The 24,146-nt window shown below is 35.1% G+C and overlaps 2 protein-coding genes across 2 annotated transcripts; one reads left to right on the top strand and one right to left on the bottom strand.

Moving 5' to 3' along the window:
* Nucleotides 1-1,302: 1,302 nt before the first annotated feature.
* LOC146140549 (glutaminyl-peptide cyclotransferase-like) lies at nt 1,303-23,813 on the bottom strand. Its single transcript, XM_083391314.1, has 9 exons — nt 20,862-23,813; nt 20,588-20,697; nt 19,305-19,448; nt 19,029-19,199; nt 16,889-16,996; nt 9,157-9,336; nt 4,445-4,544; nt 4,230-4,340; nt 1,303-3,236 (listed from the first exon to the last, which is right to left on the bottom strand). The coding sequence occupies exons 1-9, from the start codon at nt 20,968-20,970 to the stop codon at nt 3,082-3,084; spliced, it is 1,188 nt and encodes a 395-aa protein (XP_083247440.1). The 5' UTR covers nt 20,971-23,813; the 3' UTR covers nt 1,303-3,081.
* On the top strand, nt 23,097-24,146 carry LOC146140548 (uncharacterized). Its single transcript, XM_083392650.1, has one exon. It carries the CDS (start codon nt 23,196-23,198, stop codon nt 24,144-24,146), a length of 951 nt encoding a protein of 316 aa, XP_083248776.1. The 5' UTR covers nt 23,097-23,195.

Raw genomic sequence — 24,146 nt, 5'->3', positions numbered from 1 at the left:
TGTTAGATATGTCCTACATTGATTTAAATAACCAATTGTTGTTTGAAATACTGCATTATATAGTGTCTTGGCGTCCTCAACCACGCGTTTTAGATGATTTGCTGTTTATCGGTAGACCGCAAATCAGTTATTTTTTCGTGCTAATGCAAAACTCATGAAAATATTAGTTGATGTTTTTGTCGTTTCAAAATGAAAAAGAAAATTTATTAAGGCCAGGTTATCCAAATTTAGGAAATCGGATCATTGCAAATCACAAGCGAAAAAAGACAGCAAATTCTGTTCAATATTTATCAAAATCAGGGAGGCCAAGGTTGTTAATTCTGCTCGCGTTTACCGTATATTTCTCTAATATAATACTGTTAATATGTCGTTGAATATAAATCGGATCATTGCAAATCACAAGCATAAAAAAAATGAACTACAATTTTAAAAAGCTGACTACCGTACAGTTTGTTTTTTAATCTTGTAAACGATTTATGTGCAGTTTTATTCGACTCTGAATTGAAATAATTTTGACAAATTTTGACCTAACGTGTATATTTTGACAAAATTTTGACTCTTTTAGACAATTCAAACAATAATCGCCCTATTCACCAGTACTCCAGTAGGTTTCGGTTCAACATCTTCCGGATACACCTTTGTAGCGGTTAGGGGATGTATGAGATGTTTATTGGGACTATGTTTAGTTCCCTATGACTCCTTATTTCCGATTCCTATCAGAAGGAAATCTTAACATCTACCCAAAAGACTACTTCTTTATCAGTCCGATGTATTAGCATTAGCAAAGGCGACTGTTCACGAAGTCTCCCAGGTCAGACTGCCGAGGGTGTAGCACGAAAAGGCATATGCGAGAAGGTGAGAGTAACAAGAGAAAGAGAGGAGTAGCGAGACGAGTAATTACAGCGAAACGAATAATGGTAAAAGGCAAATAACTCAGATACACCACGTCGAAGTATTCAATTAGATGGACACGTCACTACACCTTCTTCAAAAGTTCTACGCCTCGTACAATTTCTACCTTAGTTGCTTTCAGATTAGAAAGAAAGAGGAACATTTCTCAAATGTCATTGTACACATTAGCTCTTCTTTTTAAATTGACTTCAAGTGCGTCGAGCATAGGGAGAAAGGAATTTCTTTTAAACCTTTTTTTGGAGAGAGTTCACTTAAAGCGTCAGATGCATTTCTTTGTCTCCTATAGACAGCTGTGTAGTTAATATTCGGCAAGGTTGCTGATCAAACTCGTCAAACTCATCTCTAATTTCGCTTAGAAAGTCTACAAGTGAACTGTACAATTCGGCACTCGGCACAATTTCGGCACTCGGCACTCCGGACCAAAAATGCAACATAAACACAAACTCCAATTTTTCCATTTTTTGCAAAAGGTTGTTAGCATGAATTCTGGTATCACCCTTCTCACTTACATTGGAGTGCAAATGACTGAGGGCATTAGTGATGGCACTGTAACTTTCCAAACTAGCTTCCAGGGCTTTTGCATGTGCATCCCAACTAGTATCTGACAAATGTTTTGGCACTTTGATTGAGCTTGCAAAAATAATTTTACAACTGTCCACCTCCTTGTGAAAGCTGAGAAAAGGCTTGTCAAGCTTTTAAAAGAACAACAAATTTCGAGGCCTTGGGCTTCAGCCTGCCTAGCCTATTGGTAAATCCGCCCCTGCTGACCGATGATCTGTTTGAATAGTTAACTTCACGCAAAATTTTTTCGAATTGTCTTACCGGCTTAATTGTATATGGACAATAATTTTTTATCACATACTGAGTACCGCAATTCGGTACATGTTACGCATTTGCTGAAAAATACCAAAGGCTCCCAGGTCATCGATGTCGAGTTAAACTGTGACAGATCGGTCTCGAGGCCAAAACGGCGAGCGTCATAAACCAAGAAGATTTTGGCGTCGGCGGCGCTTCGTAATTTGTGTAGGTTTACATTAGACATGTTAAGGCATCGGTTGTAAGTTTTCAATTTATCAATTGTCAGTTAATTGTTGTCATTCGTAATATGGGACACTAATTGGAAATGTAATACTATAGTGTCTTTGTATACAACAATCGATTCGCTGGCAATAAGCATTGAAAATAACTTTAGGGCATAGAATATAATTATGAATTGAGTGTCGTGTGTTTTATTACAAGTTTTAAACAAGATCAAACTAAGGAAAATAACCCGAAAGCACAGCGGTTTATGTATACTTTTAAATAGGCAGAATTCGCTAGTTAGAATTTCCAGCAGGTTTAGTTAATACAGGACAGAAATCGTAACACGCAGCGCTTTGTAAAACAACTAAAGATTACACTTGCTTCAGTGAATCTATAGTGACAACTGTGATTGCGCGTTTAGGGGGCGCGCAGTAGCGTATGTTACATAAGATTAAGGAGCAGATGCAAAAACGTCATCAAGTGAATTTTGAATTTTAGGCGCAGAAAAATATGTTTTAAACGATTTTGTTGCATTTACTAGTTTTCTGTACGATTGAATGAAGGCGCATGGCGTTGGGCGAAGTTGCCCTTTTTGTTAAAAAAATGGTCTGCGCAAGAAACAAGCCAACAAGTAAGCCGAATCCTCTCTGCCAAACAACTAAAATAATCGAAAAGTATTTGTACGAATCCATAGAATGATAGACAGGTTAGCGATGTCACAAACAAATGTGGTTTTTAAACACATAGGCCTACCTGTAGAAACACGTGCCGCATAAATTTATTCCAAACAGGGTCGTTATTATTAAAAGTTTCATTGCACCAAAACATGACTCGAGTACATAAAATACAGTAGCAATATACAACATTTAATATCAAATAAGAAAAAAAAACACAATTTTGACCTTTTTATACAAAAACTTCATGGGCAACTTCTGTAAATCTAAGTTCTGACGTTGTTACAATCATAAAATCTCAAAACGAGTGTTTGCAAATAATATGAACATTACATAAAATTAAGGTTAAGTCTAAAAGTTTTATAAATCTATAAAATAAATGCTGTACTATTTAGGGCTTGTTTTGTTGCCCTTAGAAGTGTTGTACTAAAAAAACAGGTATTAAAAAAGCATACACCAAGCATGGGTAGAGTTATAGGTCCGAAAGCTTCAGGTATTGTGCTACGAATGCAGCCACAATCTTGGTAACGTCTGTTATGGTGTCATTGTTCAAAGCATTTGCGTTGTCGTCTATCGTATGCCACTCTTTTGGAAAAGGGGCGGATATAAGATGCATGATTGGCACATCTGCAGTTTTAACAAAATAGGGGTAAAAACTTCACTTTACTAATTCCTGGAATGAGCCAATAAACAGTTAACACGTAGTTCAACAGTTCTGCAGGGATAGATAGATAGATAGATTTTATTTTTTTGGAACCGAAACAACTAGAACACAGTACAAAGTTACAAGGAAAATTACAATTGTTTGTTCCAGGATGCAGTGAAAGGCCGTAAGGTACATCGAGTCAACTGCACCCTGTTTTTTTAGCCGTTATTTGTTTGGTTTGATATGGTTTGTATTGGCATACAAAATATATATAACATAAAAAATATTATGAAGTCATCGTATATCTGTAACTATCAACTCCTATCTATCTGTAACTATCAACTCCCATCAAGCGGCGGAAAAACATAAATACAAAATTCGTTCACATTTGCTTGCCTTGTTCAGCTCGCGAAGCGACTTGCACCATGCTGCGCGTTTTATTGTCACTGTGCGCGTGCGCCTTGCCTTTTAGAAAAAGGCTTCTAAGTGAAATAACTTCTTCTATTACAAAACAACATAATTTACAGCCACAAATTTAAATGCGAAATCTGGAGGCAGCGTACACCTCTCTGTTGCCCCTGTTTTGTATGTCGCTCCAAACAAATTTATAAACACCTGGCCTACACAACTTAAAATTGTACAAGGGCCGCAGGCTAAAAAAGGTTGAGAACCACTCCCTTTTCCCACCCTGATTGTCTTAAATACTTCGTTAAAAAGATTTAAGAAAGTACTGATGACAGACAAAACTACATTTTGGTGGTTACAATTGTTGGTTACTGCAGTTTAAAGAAATACATCCCACCGTATTTTAATAATTTAATTCTCATTTTCAGTTGTTTACAAAGTTTGGCGGAAATGATATATGTAATTTGTTTGTACCAAATTATTAACATAACAATAACGCCGATATTGCGTAAGAAACACACCTCGTTGCTTGATGTAACCTAGCGACTCACTGAGCTAAACTGACTTACTCCTTTTTAGAAATGGAATGTGGTCGTCTTCAATATTTACGCTGTACTGTCTTGGTAGGAATCGTTCCCGAGCTCCCCGAGATAGATACTTCTTAAAAATCATTTTTCTTTCTGGAACGGAAAAAATAATTTGAAGAGGTTTCTTTACATATTTAAACAGTCGTAGCAAATAATGAAATAGCTTAAGCTTCCCATTTAAGGTAATTGAGTCTCACCGATTTCCAGTATAACACTGTACCAGCGAGTGAATGTTTTATCAAAGTTGGCAAAACTTGTTGTACTTGTTCCAATCAAATCTAGCAACACCAACAAATCCTGTAAAAAGCACCAATAAAATAAGTAATATAGCCAATCAAAAATCATCACTTATTGCTTTAAATTTGGGCAAACTAGAAGAATAGCATAAAGCTATGCCATCTGGAAAAAGTGATACATTGGAAGTTAGATTAGCCGAAATATCATTTTTAAATAATCAAGAAATAACAAAAGGTCTAAAATGGAACCTTGAGGCACTCCAGCATTAGTAGACAGTGTAATAGACAGACAGTTATTTAAGCGAACACGCTGATGACGATTCGCAAGGTAAGATGCCAGGAGAACCAAAAAAATACCCTTTAACTTTAGGCTGTTGTAATTTAAATAACAATCCGTGATGTAAAACACGATAGAATGCTTTTAAAATGTCAACAAATACTATTGTGCAGTCAGAGCGTTATTATGTGAGGAGTATATTTGTTCAATAGATTAGTAACAGTATTTTACGAATTAAATGTTTAATTTTGCGATTCATCCATGTTGCCTTGCGTGTTTGACTTGTACGATCGTAATGTAATGAAAACTTTGCAAGTTTGGTTTGTCACGTAGATATAATGTTGGCAAGAGCTATGGCTACCGTTGTAGAGTTTTTAATCAACTCACCCCAAGGATGTGTAATCAATAAATTACTGTTGACAAAATCCTATTTATATACGTGGTAAATCGAGTCGGGCGGGGTACCAAAGTTAAATGTCGCATACACCAGACAATTATCAAGAAACCTCGAGGCTTGCTTCGGTTTAGACAACGCGTTCCCGCACGTCGTTTTCAATTAAGTTCAAACGTCTCTATTGATTGCATCAGATTGAACAAGTCACGCAATGCTGGTTATTTTGTACTGTGTTTATCCATAATAACCATTAATGCGTGGATAAGTTGCTTGCTCAAATAAATCTTCAAAGAATGCCCTTGCTTTTAACTTGTCAAATTTGATAATTTAAAATCTGAAAACAGCAGTTCCAAAAAACAAGTCCGACTCGCACAATGATAATTCAAGGAAATAAATAGTTATATGAAATAATTAGTTATATTAGATTTACTCGTCAAGCGCGATCAAGCAGGTCTGACACCCTTTATTTGTAGATGATGTTATAGTTTTTTTTTTGTTCCATTTCACACATGGTTCAATTTTTTTTGAAGCGGCTAAATGTAATTAGGTCACCCGTCTTAAGCTAATGGAAACCAAAATCAAACGCTAAACGTCGTGTTTCGTCTCTTGTTTGCATCTGGGTCGAATGTTAAACTAGGATATTTCTTCTTTTTAGCCTTTCTTTATTCGTTCAGGTTGGCTAAGGCAAAGTGTGTATTCGACAATTGACAACACTTTTTCTTGCTAAAACGTTGGTTAGGCGCAGTGGATGTTCCTGGATGTTCGCTGTCTGCGCTAATATCCGGTGTTGGTGTAACAACGACATTTTTTAACTAACGCAGATTCACCTAAAAAGTTTCTTTTTAGCCTTTCTTTATTCGTTCAGGTTGGCTAAGGCAAAGTGTGTATTCGACAATTGACAACACTTAATTTTCTTGCTAAAACGTTGGTTAGGCGCAGTTGATGTTCCTGGATGTTCGCTGTCTGCGCTAATATCCGGTGTTGGTGTAACAACGACATTTTTTTAACTAACGCAGATTCTCCTAAAAAGTTGTATAATAAATTTTCTCTTAACCGCAGCTTGTACTGTAAATTAGCTGACTTGACACACAGTTCGCGCAGATGTTGCGATAATCGTCGCATAGTAACTCGAGATCGACCGATATCACTTTTTTTTTTTTTTTTTTTTTTTTTTTTTTTTTTTTTCGACCGATACGCAATTTTTACACTTTTGTCAACCGATAACCGATACCGATACCGATTTTTTTTATATACCTTGGAAATGTTTAAAAGCTAATTGAAAATAAAATTGAACTAATTGAAAATAAAATCCAAATAAGGTTTCAGTTTACATACCTTTGTTAATTATTAAACTATTATTTTGCATATTAATTAGGCGTGATGCTGAAATTTTTTTATCAAAAATTGGGTAAGTTGTTTGTTGTACTGGAAAAATGATATCATATTTTTGTACTGAAATATCGGCCGAAGTATCGGCCTACATTTACCAATACCTATATATCGGTAGAAGCCAAATATCGGTCTATCTCTAATATTAACACTAGGGAAATTTACACTGGTCAACAAAATTTCCCTTTTTTTATACGAGAATGTGAGAATTTTATCTTAGATGCTTTTTTCGCGCTGATTATGTGCCTTTAGTTTTTCTCTAGCACATCACATTTTGAAGATATCGTCAAATTTTAATTTTCCAAAAAAACGCATTGCAAACAAAGTACAGCTATGATGCATATCTCCCAAAAACGTCTGACATCCTTGTTGACAGGATTTCATAGCTTAAAATGTCGTTAAATGCATCAAACACATACCGCAAAATAGTGCAATTTGAATTTTCTAAAAAGTTTACCACACAGTCACTAAATTCCAGTCAAGCGAGTAATTTCACCTTTTTACAATGTGCATCATTTAGAATTTTACAAAATATTTTGGCCCATCAAAATACCTTTCATTTTGCTTAAGTTATTAGTGAAAATTTTTTTTGGGAAATGCTAAACATAGAACTCACTTTTCTATTCCCCGGGCAAGAAAATTTATGGGGCGTACTGTTTGTGATATCAGCCACTTACGATTCTCTTATAGCTTATAGTCTTTTCTAAAGTAATACAGTTGGTAGCACGGCTGTTGTAGGAAATAGGTTTGTCTACTACTCTAGTGTATGTCCAAGTTATAATTATGTAATGTTTTATTAGTAAATCAATCTCAAGCAAGTTTTATTTAAATCCCAATACAAACAGTTCTAAATTTTCTTTTGAAAGAGACACATCTCTAGCAAGGCTGTTTAAATCTGCTTGGAAGATAAAAAAAAATTTGGTTTTGAACTTTCGTTTTGTTGCTATAACTTCATTCACCGACATCTTTAACTTTATCCAGGAGGAAGTAAAACACGCATCGGGCATTATGTGGTACAGATATCCTATTATCCTTGCTAAATCTAACAGCTTACGTAAAATTGTCAATCTTATTGATATCTGAAGTGTTACTTCATTGCTTTCCTTGGTCACACAAATTTGAAAAGAATAAGTAACCATATTATTGATTAAAATCTGGCATTACCAAACGTTTTTTTAGTTTGATTTTTTTCTGCTGAAGTGCTAGTACTTGATTGAACAACATTCATTCAATGCTTTTCTTGGTCACACAAATTTGAAAAGAATAAGTAACCATATTATTGATTAAAATCTGGCATTACCAAACGTTTTTTTAGTTTGATTTTTTTCTGCTGAAGTGCTAGTACTTGATTGAACAACATTCATTCATTGCTTTTCTTGGTCACACAAATTTGAAAAGAATAAGTAACCATATTATTGATTAAAATCTGGCATTACCAAACGTTTTTTTAGTTTGATTTTTTTCTGCTGAAGTGCTAGTACTTGATTGAACAACATTCATTTATCTCAGCTCGGAAAGCTGTGTTTACATTTGGAAATTTACTCTTTTATTACAAAAAACGTTGATAAAAGATCTTTCCTATACTGTTTTTTAGAGATGTCAGTAAAACCAGATTGAAAAGTCAGGGAATCACATCAAAGTTGCATTATGTTATAGTCTTTGCGCAAAGTACCTATAATAACAATGCAGCAATACATCAAAAACATTAAAATGCGATTTTATCAAAACCCGATGTACTAGAAAATAAATGAGGGATGAGGGCATTTTTCATAACCAGCGCTAAAGGCGTAAACGTTAAATGGCTGTTTCTCATAAGGTTTATGACGTCATTAACTTTTTTTGAAGTCATAGTTGTTACTATTTTATGACGTCATTAATCATTAACGTCATACGGAAAGTGAGGTAATTTCCTAAGTTGAAAAATAGGGATCCTTTTTGGATATCTGAATACGTTCCTTCTAGTCCAGGAATTCCTAACCTTTTTACGATCTCGTACCACTTGGACGCTCTGTAGTGTCACGTGTACCACTTCTTGCAGAAAACTAATTTGATCGAATCATTTGGTTTTGTATTTTTAGCTTAAAACTAGCATTATTCAACTCTATTTGTAGCTTTTGCTATAAAACACTAGATTATATCTATCAAGAGTAGTCGTTTGACACAATTAACGCCCACTGTCCCACAGCGTTGTAAGTTTTACAAAGCAACTATTCTCCTTGGCGACAATCGACATAGCCTGTATTTTATAGATCAAATTGTTTCGAAACAACAGGAATAGTTACGTAACAACAAGAATGGGTTTCGGGGGAACATTTTTTATGTAAACAAAACCAGATAAACAAAATATAAAGTTGTGAATTCAGGGTTTTGTAAAAAAAAAACGGAAGTTTCGCGTATCACCTGAAAAACCTTACCACTAGTGGAGCCACTAGTGGTACGCGTACCACAGGTTGGGAACCCCTGTTCTAGTCTAAACACACTATTTTGTATATTGGTCTTTTACCAAGAGGGATTATAGATAGCACAACTTTTTGACATATTTTTCCCTATTTTAAACAAAGAGTTAATGAGTAGATAATTCAACGAAAATATTGATGTCTTGTCTTTACTTACAATCGCATTAAGAACGCTCTTTCCATCATCACGATAGGGCGTTTTGGACCAGAGCTCGGCCAGATGACGTGAGCCGTAAAGCGAGTCATTCTCAGACCACTCCTCGAAAGCTTCCTCCCCATCGAAAAATATCAGCTGCAGTGTTAAGTCATCAGGTCTTTTGATACTCACACTTTTTTGCTATAAAAACACAAGAAATTATATAAGTCCGGTATCACTTTTGATGGGCCCTTATGGATATCTTTTAATACAGTGGTTTTCAACCTAGAGGTCGCGACCCCCGGGTGGGTCGTTTGCCTTTTCTCTGGGGGTCGCGAAGACGACAAATAAATACCAATCACTATTACGAAAAACATATCTGTAATGACATTAGTTAATGTTTAAAAGGTTGAATAAAAGTTGAATGTTCAAACAGCAGCCAGGAAGAAAGTTGTGAGATAGACTAGGCCTATTATTTTAACAATGTAGGTTAACTATTGAGTTTCCGATATCAGTCATAGGTAGCCTACGGCAGTCGGGCAGTGCTTTTCAACCTTTTTTGGTACAGTACACACTTTTACATTTACTGTAATTCAAGTTGCAATTATTTATATTGCACTATGTTCATCCTCAGATTCAATAAAGACATAGATAACAAGCTAAATAAGTGGTTACTGTAACCGCAAAACTACTAACCCTTGTGACAGAACTAGTTATTACATCACAAATCACAAAAACGATTATTTTCACGAGAAATATTTGGGTATGATGCCATAAGTAGAGCCAGATATAAGGTGTGCTCTGGCAACAACAGCGTCACGCATAGACAAGCTTTTCGCCAAGATAACACCACTACACCATTCATCTCACTGATGCCGCCTTGTACATGAATTTAATAAATGAGTATTTTTACAACAGAGTGGTATCATAATTTATTTTATTTTAATTATATTTTTTGTGCTGTATTGCATATGACTAAATCAAAAATTTTGGAAGGGGGTCATTAGTTATATGGTTTCCTTAAATGGGTGAAAACCACTGTTTTAATAGATCCATTTAGAAATATCGCGATCCGATATGACGTTAGTCGTCAATAGCATTTTTAAACAAGCAAACTAAGGCTAAACATCATTTATCAAATTGGTATCGGGTCGATACCGATACTACAGTAGTATCGGGTTAATGCCGGATACTGCCCTTTATGTCACCTCTAATTTCGTACCACGCAGGTGCCCAACATTTTGGGTAAGTGCGGAAAATCAGTCCGTAAAGTGATTATCAAACGAAAAAATGTCCAAATGTGCTGGCTCTGCAATAAAACACTTATTTTTTTTTTCAAGTTTGTTGCTGACGGTATCCGCGGGCGATTTACCAAACGCGATGCGACAGATCACCGTATCACGGATTCACGGCAAATTTCAACGCACCTTGTTTCTTTTTGACGTCATGAAAATTATGGCAATTTACCTTTAAAAATTGTTGCCAGACAATGAATTTGCAAAAAACAATGAATTTTGCGTACTTATTTTCTACTAAGAAAGTCTTTTTCTTCCATACAGAAAAATGACTCTTTAATTCGGAGTATGGCGTTCGCTTGAGACGCAATTTCGCTTGGCAGTATGTGTGGCAATGGCAAGTATAGCGTTTTCTCAGTTTAAATCGGGTTACCAATTTTTTTTTACGTTGGGACGCCGTTAGGTACCAGGATTACGTGTTTAGACATCAGGAAACTTACCTGGACAACGTACTGCTAACCTACCAGAGAATAATTTGATAGTGCTTTGGGTCACGCCCAATAGTATTTTTACAAAGTGTTAACCTTAACCACACACAAATTTTAGGCAGAGTTTTCAAAATATCGTGCAAGGTAATTAATATACATCGCTGGGACAACTCGAATAAGTCATTTGCCAGTTAGAATTCAACTTGTAAATACTTTATTTAACATATACACTAAAAAATTGTCTGTAAATAGCTGACATGACACTTATTTTGGCCTTTTTTGTTAGTACGTAGCTTGAATAAAACTCATTTCGACACTTTTTTGTCCTTACGTAGCTCGGATAAAACTGATTTGGGCATTTTTTGAACTTAAGTGAAGTAAACATGGGTTACATAAGGTATTAAATTTGATAATCCTTGCAAAATAGTGATCCTGTTGGCTCCACGAAACGACTGATGATCGAATTTTGTACATAAAACAACATTTAATTTTTTTAGCTTGCGCACTGCCGTGAAAAGAGGGACGCAAGTGCTCAAAATTTATTGCGCTAAGCCGGAACACTGGTGCCACTTGCCACAGGTTTTCGGCTACAATATATTTTCAGGCATTACCTTGAATGTTTTGAGAGTAAGCGCTTATACTACGACAGCGTTTCCTTAATTCAGACTAGAGTGGAAAAGAAAACAATTTTTTGTTGATAAAAAATACAATGCAAATGAAGTTTTACTTATAAAGATATTAACACTTTCTTAACAAACTATTTGCATATTCAGGAAAAATAAAAGCAAAGAAGGCAAAAAACAGGGCAAATTTATATGGCAGATTTATATACCACGAATATTTGTTTCATTCCGAAAACATTGACAAGAATTGCCGCCGAAAGGTCATTCGACTTAATTTACACCGCACTTAACAGACATTTTTCTAATAAATATAATGTTTTCGAACAAAGTTTCGAATTCTGGTCTTTGGTAAACAACAAAGTAAGAAGCCATCAATCTTTGGTCTAATTCCTATTAACATATTATGTTGGACCAGCGCTGTTAAGTTCTTTTCGGCTAAAAGGTTTTATTTCTGCTACGTCAAGACGAGTTTAAGGTATCTTCACAAACGATTTAGGTGAAAATTGCTTTCTGTTATTGGTAATTCAGTACATTTACGCAGCACTGGGATTCGCTGTATATAAAAATTAAAAAAAATAAATTAAAAAAAAATACCGGCAAACGCAATTATTAATTATTGGTTACGCTCTAAAAATATTACTTATACTTTATATGTTTGTATGTTAGACAAAAACAAAAGCGTTTTATAAGAAAGCGACAACATCTTTATATATATATAAAAGAGAGAGTTGAGAGAACGAAAAAAGAGAGAATCGATTTATCTGTGTGTGGCAACATGTTCGCCCGGTTGGTCGCTGGTTTAACGTATCCGCACAAATCTTTTATTCAAGCGCAATTACCTGCCTGGACATAAAAAATCAAATTAAGTATATTGCCTTACTAAAATTAAATTTTAATGTTTTCAACTAAAGACTTTTATGTTTAGGAACTTATTGATGTTTGTTACTGCTTAAAATTTAGGTAGAGTTCGCAAAATTGACATTTAATGCGGCGATAGTAATAAAATCTCACAGGACGATTAATTCAATTTGTTTCTTTTGGTTACATACTTTGTTGCAATGTATAAAAGCTGTGTAAAAAAATAAATTTAATCTTACAAGACGAAGAATTGAATTTGTTCCTTTACAGTCACGCAGATTAGACCATAATAATGGTGGGCGCAGATTTTGCGTAACCGTAAAAATCAAATTAAAGTCATCACATACTGACCCAAATAATCGCTGTTCTACGTCATGCATTATTGTTACTTAATCTAGTCTCGCCGCTAACGATCGTTCCCAGCAAGGCAGCAACATCAACCGAGTTTTCCGTTACCTGACACAGAGACTAACCTACAACATCGCTGGTTGTATGGTACCGGGTTCACGTAAAAAGCAACGAACTTGTGCAACGTTCCAAGTAAAGACTTAAGTTTAACAATGCCAAATTTAGGCAGAGTTCGCAAAATATCGCGTTTGTTGTCGCAGTTTGAACAGTGAGCAATTCATATTTTCAACGGGTTACGGGTTTGTCTGACGTTGGACGCAGCTTAATTTGGCGTTTAGTGCAAAGGTTTAGCAATTTCCACTTTTGAACACTATGAGGGATTTTTCTTACGTTGTACGCCATTTGATATCGGGATTATGTGTTTGCTTAAAAATCACAAAAGTCGATAAAACACTGTATACTACACATACTTAAACATCAGGAAACCTACAAAGTTTATAATTTTATGTATAATAGCTTTTTGCAGTTTGTTCAACCACGTAAAAGTCTAAGTTCGCAAAATATTTCGTTTATTGCAGCGATTTCCTTAACATTCTTTTATGAGGCATCAAGACACTTACACAGACAACCTACAGCAACCCTAACCGAGTATAAACTACGCGAAATTTGGACTGAGTTTGCAAAATATCGCGTTTATTTCAGCGGTTTGAACACAAAGCAAACTCGCTTGTCAAACGGGAATTTCTTTCGTTGGACGCAGTATAGTACCTACCGGGATTACACATTTGCTTGAATTTCGTTTAGGTAGAGTCCACAAAATATCGCATTTCAAGCGTTTATTTTAATAGTGAGCAATTTTCAGTTTCAAACGAGATTTTAATTACGTTTGACGCAATATATTACCTGCTTGAATATCATCCAATGCAAACAATGGCTGCTACAACTTAAGGTTTGAAGTTTGTGAATGGTTCCCTATCGAGTCATAGATGTTTCACAGTCACGCAGATAATTGAGATAATTTACACGCCATCCGATTAAATTGATAAACATATCACAAAATTTCGTTCCGTTAGAGCCGGGTGGGTTACCGCCTATTAACCAAACCATCCCGAGAATGATGTCGTGCCTGAAAATACGTATTTGCTAGGGTCCACCATCGCTTTGCTAAATTGTAACGGTGTTTCTATTACAATAATGGCTGCATCCTTTATAGGTTATTTTAAACGTGTATTTCGACGATTTATTCTAGACACAATACGGAAATCACCAAACGTTTACATGCTTAATTGCCACAACTAATTTTCAAATTATCGTTTATAAATCGAGATATGAGCACACTGACACGTTATGGGTCAAATGAGAACGATTTGGCACCGGAAAATTTACTTATAAAACGAGATTTTCTTTGTTGGACGCAGTGTGGTGTCTACCGGGATTACGTTTTTTGTTTGATTTGCGTGAATTTCGCACAATTCGAACAATTGTTGCTACGGCGTAAGCTTTATAAATTGTTACTGATTCCCGATCGATATATGTCACGGGTTTCCGTAACGCAAAATATGTGAGACGTGCTTACAGCTTACCCAAGGTTGTGTGTATAGTCGTTCATTTAAACAAAACACACAACTGTTACAACGTAATGTTTTACCACTTTACGCTCTACTTCCGTAACCCTACTATAGGCCTATTTAGTAACATGGTAAATTGCCTTTTTTAAATTATCGGCAATAACACGCAGCTCAAGCAAATGACTCCGGGTACAACATAATATGTAATAGGTATTAAGAGGCCACAGCTTGATGGAATCTTACATTTTGTTTAACCTATACTCGAGAATAATTTGGCCCGGGGAATACGCATTTGTTATGAACACACGGCGCCTTTCCAAAAAATGTAGGGCCTAGTATTGTTGCTGCTTTCACAAGGGCAATATTCTACTTTAATTGTGAGAAAGTATTTACTCGACCTATTTTATACACAATGCAGAACATTACTCTCGGTTACATGGTAAGTTACACATTTATTTATACTTACACGGAAATGGTATACATAATACGCAATGGTGATCTACGATCAACAGCGTGATGGATTCATATAAGTTTAACAATGAAAAATCGGGCCATTGCACGAATGCACGTAATATATCGCGCTTATTGCAAAATACTGCACAGTATTGTTACAAGTAATTACCCTATTTAACCTGGGCAACGCCGGGTATTTCGTCTAGTTCAGCGGTTCTCAACCAGTGTTAAATAATGCAAGAGTATTGTTCGAAATTGCTCAACACTTTTCCTTCGCCCCTAATGTTTTTCTGATTGACAATTGTCATTTCAGTGAATCTAATTTTCTGTAGTTTTTTAATATTTTTCAAACTTTTATGTTGTACATTTTATTAAACCTAATGAAAATAAGTTGATAATGGCAGAAATACTCTAAACACCTGTTGTCAAAAATATTGGTCTCTAACTTTATCCATACACCTTTTTCCGAAGAAATAACTTTTTCAAAGAGTACAAATTATCGCAAAATACGCGAAACAACGAATGCTTACCAAGTTTACCAAACTACAAAACGTTTTTCTTATTACAGAACTAGCTGAAAATTGTTGAAATGCACGTCTAAACCTGTCTCATCTGAATGGCATTGGTCTCTAACCCTTTCCATTCACAGGTTTCCAACAAAATCATTTTTCGAACACTAATTATCACAAAATACGCGAAATAACGGCGTCTTACCAAATTAGCGAACGACAATTTTTTTTACTATATAATAGATGTATAGATGTATAGAATATAGATATATATCTAGATATAGATATATAGATAGATATCGTTTTTAGATATATCTATATATAAATATATATTAGTCCAGTGATTTAAGTAAAGAGTGCCAAAGATATCTTCTTTAAGGTTCTAGTTTTTGCTCTGTTGATAGGTCTGTTAAAGCTAATCAATTAATTATTATTCTCCTCCCATGTCACGCACAGGTTGATGGGTTTTTAATTTCGCTTAATATGGCATGTTGGTTTAAATATATAAAAATTGTCGTACATCATTATTCATGTTCGCCTATTTGACACCAAATTTTTTTGCCTTAAAATAACATTTTTTTATCATATTCATTGGATTGAACCAGAGTGGTATTATTTTGACACAGAGTGTATAACTAGAAAACGAAAGCTAAAGATATCCTGTTTTCTCTAAAGCGATATCTCTCTGTTAGGAAATTCAAAACTGCCCTAGATGCATTATTTATAAGCAGGGTTACCATCTGCTAAGACCAAAACTAAAGCACGCTACTCTAAACATGCTGATCAGGAGCAAAATAAAAATCTCAAAAATACATATTTTTATAAAAATGTGTTTATTTGGTTTAAATTGACAAAACTTTTTATTCAAGAGGAGAAATGACACCTTAGATCAGGGGTCACCAAAAATTTTTTTTTAAATCATTGAGGCCGGACAACCGTTAGGATTTAAAATCGCGGGCCGAGTATCACTTTTTTCGTTGAACTTTATTACCTTAATTATTATCATTAACAAAGAAAATATAAGAAATTGGCAATAAAGACTGTACTGCGCCTTAATAAATTGTTCTACAGTTTAAAATTTCATTGAAATTTGTTTTTAAATCGCATTCGACAACATTTCGACTGTACTACTTAGAAAATATGCCGTTGGAGTGTAGCTCTTCCATTTTAACTTTGTTTGCCATAATAAGGAAATTCATTTTATATATATCAATATAAAAGGCTTAGGCTCATTCATTCTCTCAATAATGTTTTTTGTCAAAGTATGCGGAAATCTACAAATTCAGTCCTCATGTCAAACTATAAGTTTACTTAATTGCTTAGCGCAAAATACGTCACTTATATAGGCTACAATGTACTTTAAAAAAAAACAATCGCAATCCATTGTTATTATGTAATTAGTGCAATGTTGTTATAATCTGCTAGTGTAACTATAAATGAAAATTTTCTCACTTACTTTAAAGTAAAATATTTGATAAAGAACACTTTTAGAAACTAAATACAAGACAAACTAAGCATATAACTCGTAAATAAGCATGTTTCTTAAGAAATACGAACATTGGTATTTTCTAAGACACTGTACTCAAAAATGAGTGCAAATCTTACAATTAAGCACAGTATGGTAACCCTGTTTATAAGGCTTGACAATTGTTTGTTTTTGGGTTGTCTTACTTTGTCACTTTGTTTTTTCAACTGGGCTCCTAGCACTCTGGCCACTTCTATCATCATGGCGCAAGGAACTGCAGAGTCAGTAGCACCAAGGAAACCGGAGGGCTTGATCTTGAATAAACACAAAAAAGCTTGATCGTTATTTGCAAAAAACATGGGTATCCCAACAATAGGTTATAGTCCTATGACAGAACTGCCAAATAAAATATGTACTGGAAAATATGAAGTTAGGATTAGTTACCTAAACTGGGAAAAACATTTTCAAGTCTGTTTTAGTGAGACCAGGATTGAAACCGTTATTTAACAGAAGAAGATCATATGATATATGTTGCACTTGCATGAAGCCTTTCCAATGACTGCTAAACTGTAATAATATAACTATCTAAAGATAGGATTGGTAAAAGGCGTGTTTATCAGATTGTCTAGTTTGTGCCCCAAGGTGATATAAGTAAGTAAGTAATACATGAATGAACAACCATTTGGTGTACTTGGGACTTATTAGAGGTGACTTAAAGGTATTTTTGCTGTGCCTGTGCAATAATTAGGTTGGATCTTATTGGTCTATTTTATTCCATGTAGAAAATAAACTGAATCCTAATTTTAAAAATACAAGCTATGCCAACCGTATCTACACACCAATACGACTTTGTAATCATTACAGGTATTTCTTGCACCGTTGCAATTTAGAAACCATGGGAGCACAAATCCCTCTTAGCGAACAACAAACTATGCAAAGTTTAAAACCACTGTGAACAATGCCAGTATCACACGGTGAAGAGTACAAATTACTTCTGCAATTTTTACAGTTACAACACCGTTTCAGCAAGTAAGTAACAAAACTTATTTTTATCAAAAAGGACACACCATGAAACAATTTGTTTAACTGCAGACAGGCTGGCAAAATCTTGCCAGCCTTCTGGTGACAAGCATTTTTGGCGTAAATTATTCGGTTTGTTGGTCGTGCCGCAAAACTTAAATGATGTGTTCATCAAAGGAATGTATCAACCTGGCCATGTTTAGGCGATAAACAAGATTATTAAGAAGTAAACGAATTAGAATAAAAAAATTTTTGTGACACAAAGAAATGCAAATGGGGTATGCTGAAGTACAGCCTGGGGGTGCACATGTCTGCTTTTCTTACTCTAACACTGTGTAACTTTTCTTACTCTAACACTGTGTAAGATAAACTGTATTGGGGCCAACTCATGTGCACACATGCAGCTTAAAATCAGACTAAAAAGAGAGAATTTTTTTTTTTTGAATTGGGAAAATTTTTAATAAAAAAATAATGGTGTGTTATTTATAGTCCAAGTGAATAGAAATTGTTTGCCGAAATTAGAGTCACACAGTGAAGTGCAACATACCATAGTATGCATAATATTTCTTGGCTGAATAGATATGCTTGAGAGACACAACCATAGCTAAACATTTTTGAGTTTACGTAATTAAAACCGCCAAAAATATAGTTTAAGCCTTAGATGGAACAGCAAGGCCTAGTACATCCTCGTTATGCCCATGCGAATGTCATACCTGTGTATTTAACAGGAATGGCAACCATCATGATTGCTTTTTTAACTTAATGAAGAACCATTTGCCAAATCAAGTGAAACCGCAAATACACAACAGTTCTATCGAAATTTAGTGCTTTTTAAACTAATAAACAATCTATATGCCAAACACTGGCTGTTCCCTGCTAAACAACATGCTTCGTACTTTTTTCAGAATGGTACAAAAAAAGTATTTTCTGCCAATTTTAGTGCAAAATGTTCCTACATATTCAGCATTTAAAAAAAATATTGGATTGAATATGTGTAGAACAAGCACACGATTTGTTTGGAAAATCGATCTTTTAAAAAAAAAACTAAAATTAAAAACATTTTTTTTTTGGACCAATTTCTTCGGTTTTTTGTTTGATTCTTCGGCCGACATGGTCGCCAAGTTGCCAGCTTTCTGCCATACTGACTGCAAAGTACTAAATTGACAGGCAGTGCATGCCAAATTGAATATTGGTTGTACGTTGTGTGGTTATTTCACAGTTATGATTTTCAAGAGGAAAATATAACTCTACTTAAGTGTATACGACTAAAAGTAGATGTTGGTTTAAAGACAGCAACAAAACCTGAATGAAAAAAATATTACCTACCTTAGATTCATAGTGACACGCAAGTACAAGTTTTCTTGTTGCTTGTGGATTCCATGTTGCTATAATATTTGTAAATGTGATATTGTCCTTTTGAGGGTGGTAAGGTGTGACTGCAGTAAACCTATCAAGCTCCAAGTTCCAGTTATACTTTTGCAATTCTTCTATAATGTGCTGTAAATCAATATAATTAATGTTCAACATGTATTTCAGAACAAAATATGTCTGTTCTAAAAGTAAGTACAACATGAACATCAGACATGCACTAGAAAGACTTACTCTTTGTACTCTGCTGTGTGCTTTAGACCCAGGGGTACGTACAACCAAAATTTGATTTAAAGTCTTCCAAATCTCATTGATACTAATTAGGTTTGAAATATTCTCTAACTGTTGATAAGTCAGTTGTGGTGCTTCATGGAAATCCTATTAGGAATATACAGTATGTACTAAACAATTTTGAGATTATTTAACACAATCGAAATCTCCCAGAAACTATTATTCAACAAAATCATATGCATGGGTTAAATTGAATAATTATTGCTAGATCTTTGAAATGAATGTGTGTTTAAAGCCCTACTTTTTCACAATAATTGGTAAAATACGTTTGAAATAGCATGCAAGCTATCTAAAAAGAATAGCGGTTACCTAAAACGAATATAGGGCTACCTAAAAAGAAGAAAGGTGATCTACCAAGCCATAACAAAAAAATATTTAACAACCATAACTAAAAAATTTACCAAAAAAATCTAATTGTAGTGATGAAGAGAGAAAACTATCCTAAGCTTTTGTTTTTAAAAGCAAATTCACAAACTTATATATGGTATGGTAATTTACAATGAAGTTCAGCCTATGTGTTAATGAGGACACTAATATTTTTATCTTTGGAATGAATGGTTGGCACCCTTGATCGAGACGGGTATGTAAGCTTTTACAAGAACAATGTGCACAAAAAAAACAGAAATTGTAAGACGCAAAATGTATCAACATGTTAAAAACATTGTGAGATAAAGATCCTGGATTCCCCCTGTGGTTCTAGCGGTTATACTTAGTGGGCCTTTAATAGCTATAGAAAGAGTATTTTGGGCCCCTAAAAAAAGTTTGTCGACCACTGGTTTAAAGCATATCTTCACCGTGGTGCATTAGTGAGTGATCTACCAAGCCAATTAAAATAATGTTGGTAAGAATATTGTAAAGAGAGTTTAGTAGTTAATGGAGTGATATTTTCCAGCTAACAAATAATAAAGAAATCTGGTTAAATGTTAGAAAACCAAGGTACTGTAAGCTTACAATATTATACAGGCTAAAATGGTTGCAAATTCAACTAAACTACAGGTGGCTCACAAAAAAGTGTTATATGCACAAAAAGTACCAAAGATGACTGCAAAACATTGTATGCCCTTCAAATAAAATAGTGCATGTTTATTGTTAAGTGTTTTTTTATTAATTAGCTATTTTTCTTACTAATAACATTATTCAATTGAACATACACATATTAGATCTACTATATCCATAATTTGTATTAAATGTAGATATATATATATAATATATATACACAGATATACTTTTTCTTTGAACCAGGTCTCGCTAAACGACCTTGGTAAAAGTTCTGCTTCTTCTTTGGTCTTTATTTGGTCATAGAGAAGTAAGACAACCCCAAGGGCAACTATGGCTCCTAAAATACAGACTTTTTAGTTTCAATAATATACATTTATAAACATGTAAAAAATTCATGTTCGTTCGTTTTACACATGTTTCACTAATAGGTCATTAAAAAAATGTTTTCAGAATAACGTCTAATTTGGCACCAAGGCACTACATATAATTACAAATACTTGCCAACAGAAATGACGGTAAGTCTTGATATAACCAGTTTCTTCGCATGGACTGCCCCATCTAAAGGTTCGTTGTCCGCAGTCCGCGTCTTTTTTTTCCGGTATCTTGACATAGTTATTAATCGATTCAAGTTCAGCTGATAGATTTAAAAAGTTAAAGCAAGTAAAACATGCATAGTTTACAACCGACCACAGCAAAACTCTCTGTACACCATATTTTGTGTACAACTTAGCAACGATCACGTCACTCGCAGCTCAGCAAGCCAAGATAGCGACTCCCGCTGTGCACTATGATTTTCAAGTATAGTTGCGTATTTTAAATATTAACTAGACAAATTGCATACGTTGGTATGGTTAAATAGGCCATTTGAAGTATTATTAATTTTTGAACAGGACGTAAGAAGCCACCGGCTCCACGTTAGTTGTTATCACTTTTACACATCATGTTGTACCAACTATTATCGTGCAGGGTTGCCAGACTACGAAAATGTCTTAAGGCCAAAATAGTAGAAAAAAAAGGCCAAAAAAGGCCAAATATGTATTTGCCTGTTTGTACTAAAAACAATAAAAGATACCTATAAATAAGGGGGGAAATTATCTTAGGAGGCAAAGAAATGGTCCAACAGGAAAGAGTCATAGCGTCGAACAGAGCTAAACGCTTTTTATAAAAAAGTCAAATATGAATCAAATCTATATTAAAAGTCGTCAAATCATGTACATTACTACACTAATTAAAAGACTTGCTTACACCACAACAAAGCATCACAATAACGGTAATTTAAAAATCACTTAATTGCACAACCACAAATCACTTGTATTGCTCTACAACTGCATTTCTGAATGCATGCTCGGCAGGTGAGTTGTGTTAGATTAGTGCTTAAACATTTTTAGTTTTGTTCCCCCTAGCATTTATCTCCAGATTTCATTCACCCTTGTCTCATGATATGATAAAACTATCTCGTGTATATTAACAGTACACCCGAAATATCCGCCCTGCTCGCAAGTTATCATCCATTTCTGACGGTCCACCCTTATTCACCCCATTGTTGGTTTACCCCTGCAAAAATTTTATTCACCCCGGGGTGAACCATTCACCTGATGAAGAAACACTGTGTTAGAATGTTAGATTACCGCCTGATCAAAAAGTGTACACGTTTCGTTTCTGTATACCTAGTTTTGAGCATTCACATTAAAATTCCAAATTATTGTCTATAATATTTATATTTATCAATATTTTATGACTTGTACTTCGTCACATTACATTTACGAGCATTAAACAAGTATAGACCATGCTAAATATGGTTTCGCCAAATCCATAAAAAGGCCAAATGTATAATTTCTAAGGCCAATTGACTCTAAAAAAGCCAAATTCGAGGAATTTGGCCTCAAAAAGGCCAATCTGGCAACCCTGTTATCGTGTCAATTCGAAAAACGTTGCATCTATCTTCGGTATAGAGTGCTTAGCAATTTTTTCTGTCGCCCGAGGTAACATGAAAAGCAAAAGTTTGCCGCAGGCTACAAAGAAGAAATATTTTGGCCATGAACTAATATAACCCAAAAATATCTAAACGTTTTACAAGAAGGCGCTGCTACATGTTCGGCAAAAACATATTTCCTGTAATGCGATATGTTTTTTGCATTTCGCGATATACAGAAGACATGTAGCTTACTTAACGACAACAAAAGCGCCTATCGCCCTGTGCTATTTGCCGCTGAATCGGGGTGGCCAGATTGAAATTTTGATGAAAAGCCAAATCATGCAAGGGTCGCGAATCGCTCAGGACGTTTAGAAGTGGATTCGAGAACCACTTTCTCCGCTCGCAACACGTTAAGCATTACTTATCGTTGGCCAACTTCTTATTCAGGAAGCGTGATGAACGCCTTCTTGCGAAAAGACGAAATAATTTACGACCATAACACCAAACACTTATCGAGTACGCTTGGTGTGATCAGCAACTGCAATATACACAAGGGTTAGTGTATAGTAGGGCCTCTGACCTTCATTTGGCCCGTGCCGCCAAATATTGATTGCCCTCCGGCCAATCTAGTGGGAGACGTGGACATTGCTTTTCATTACAACATCGGGGAAGATGTTCCAAACCGGCTTGAAATTCGATCTTTAGGTCTTTCAACACACTATAGAAGCCGGTGTCCTGTTAACACTGCTGTATGTTACAGCAAATCCGCAATATGTGACCCGTCTGGATTAATAATTGTGTCCGGAAATTGCAGTGAGGTAAATAAGCTTCATTATTGGAGCGACGTCGTTTCGAAAGTTGCAAACAGAACTAGTATATTCAGAACGTTTGCAGACCTGCTCACCGAATCTACAGATACGATGGAAGGGGCAGTCCACAACTTAACGGCGGACGTACACTATCTGGAATGTAAACTTACCTGTATGTTTACAACAATTTACAGAGTATTAGCTTACCAATTTCCCGGTGCTGTTTTATCACTTTTAACAGGCAGTGACCGCGCTGCTGTAACGATTGGTGGTGTAATAACTGAACTTTATTGCCAGAAGATAAACGCAACTATTTTACCAAATCTTCAATATAAAGGTTATTTCGCAACTCGCCCGTTAGTCGAACATCGCGAAAATGGAACTACAACAATTCTGCAGCTCTACCCCGACGGATTTTTATACAAGAACATTAAGTTTGTCGAAAACTACGTAGGAAATCGAATGATGACATTTAAAATAAATGAAGCATTCTATGTTTATGTCAACTATTCACTAGTACATGCAAATTCAAAAATCAAACCACTAATTCCGACTCTCAATCCAGTGATATTCAGACAGTCAGATTTAGATTTTGGATATATATTCACAAGATTTCCATCTCATAGCCCAGGAATTTCTGATATGACATCAATTTTGATAACCTTAGCGGAAGCCAAGTTTACGAATGAGAAGATGTACCATTTTGTGGAATCCAACCTTGACCCAGTGACCTCTGCGGACATGAATTTCATAGCTAACACTGCCAAGAAAGCTCTGAACAATGTTCTGTTACAGACGTTGAGTGAGATCACTAATCCGTTTCTGAGTGGGCTGATCACAATTATAATGTTTTTAGGCATGTTTTGGAGTTTAGTTATAACATTTTGGGCTATCAAACATTATGGTAGACTAGGTTTTGTGTCTGCTGGTAATAAATACTACTCCCGGGTTGTTTTAAAAGACGGTTCAGCAGAAACCGAAGATTCAGCTCAAAATAAAAATGAATCAAATAAAACCGATTATCAACATACCGGCGGAACCTTGTACCCTGAATTGGACTAA

Source organism: Ascidiella aspersa, chromosome 6 (genome assembly GCF_963924565.1).
Source record: "Ascidiella aspersa chromosome 6, kaAscAspe10.2, whole genome shotgun sequence".
Taxonomy (NCBI): Eukaryota; Metazoa; Chordata; class Ascidiacea; order Phlebobranchia; family Ascidiidae; genus Ascidiella; species Ascidiella aspersa.
The sequence above is the reverse complement of the archived record's forward strand: the minus strand, read 5'-3'. Positions and strand labels throughout refer to the sequence as shown.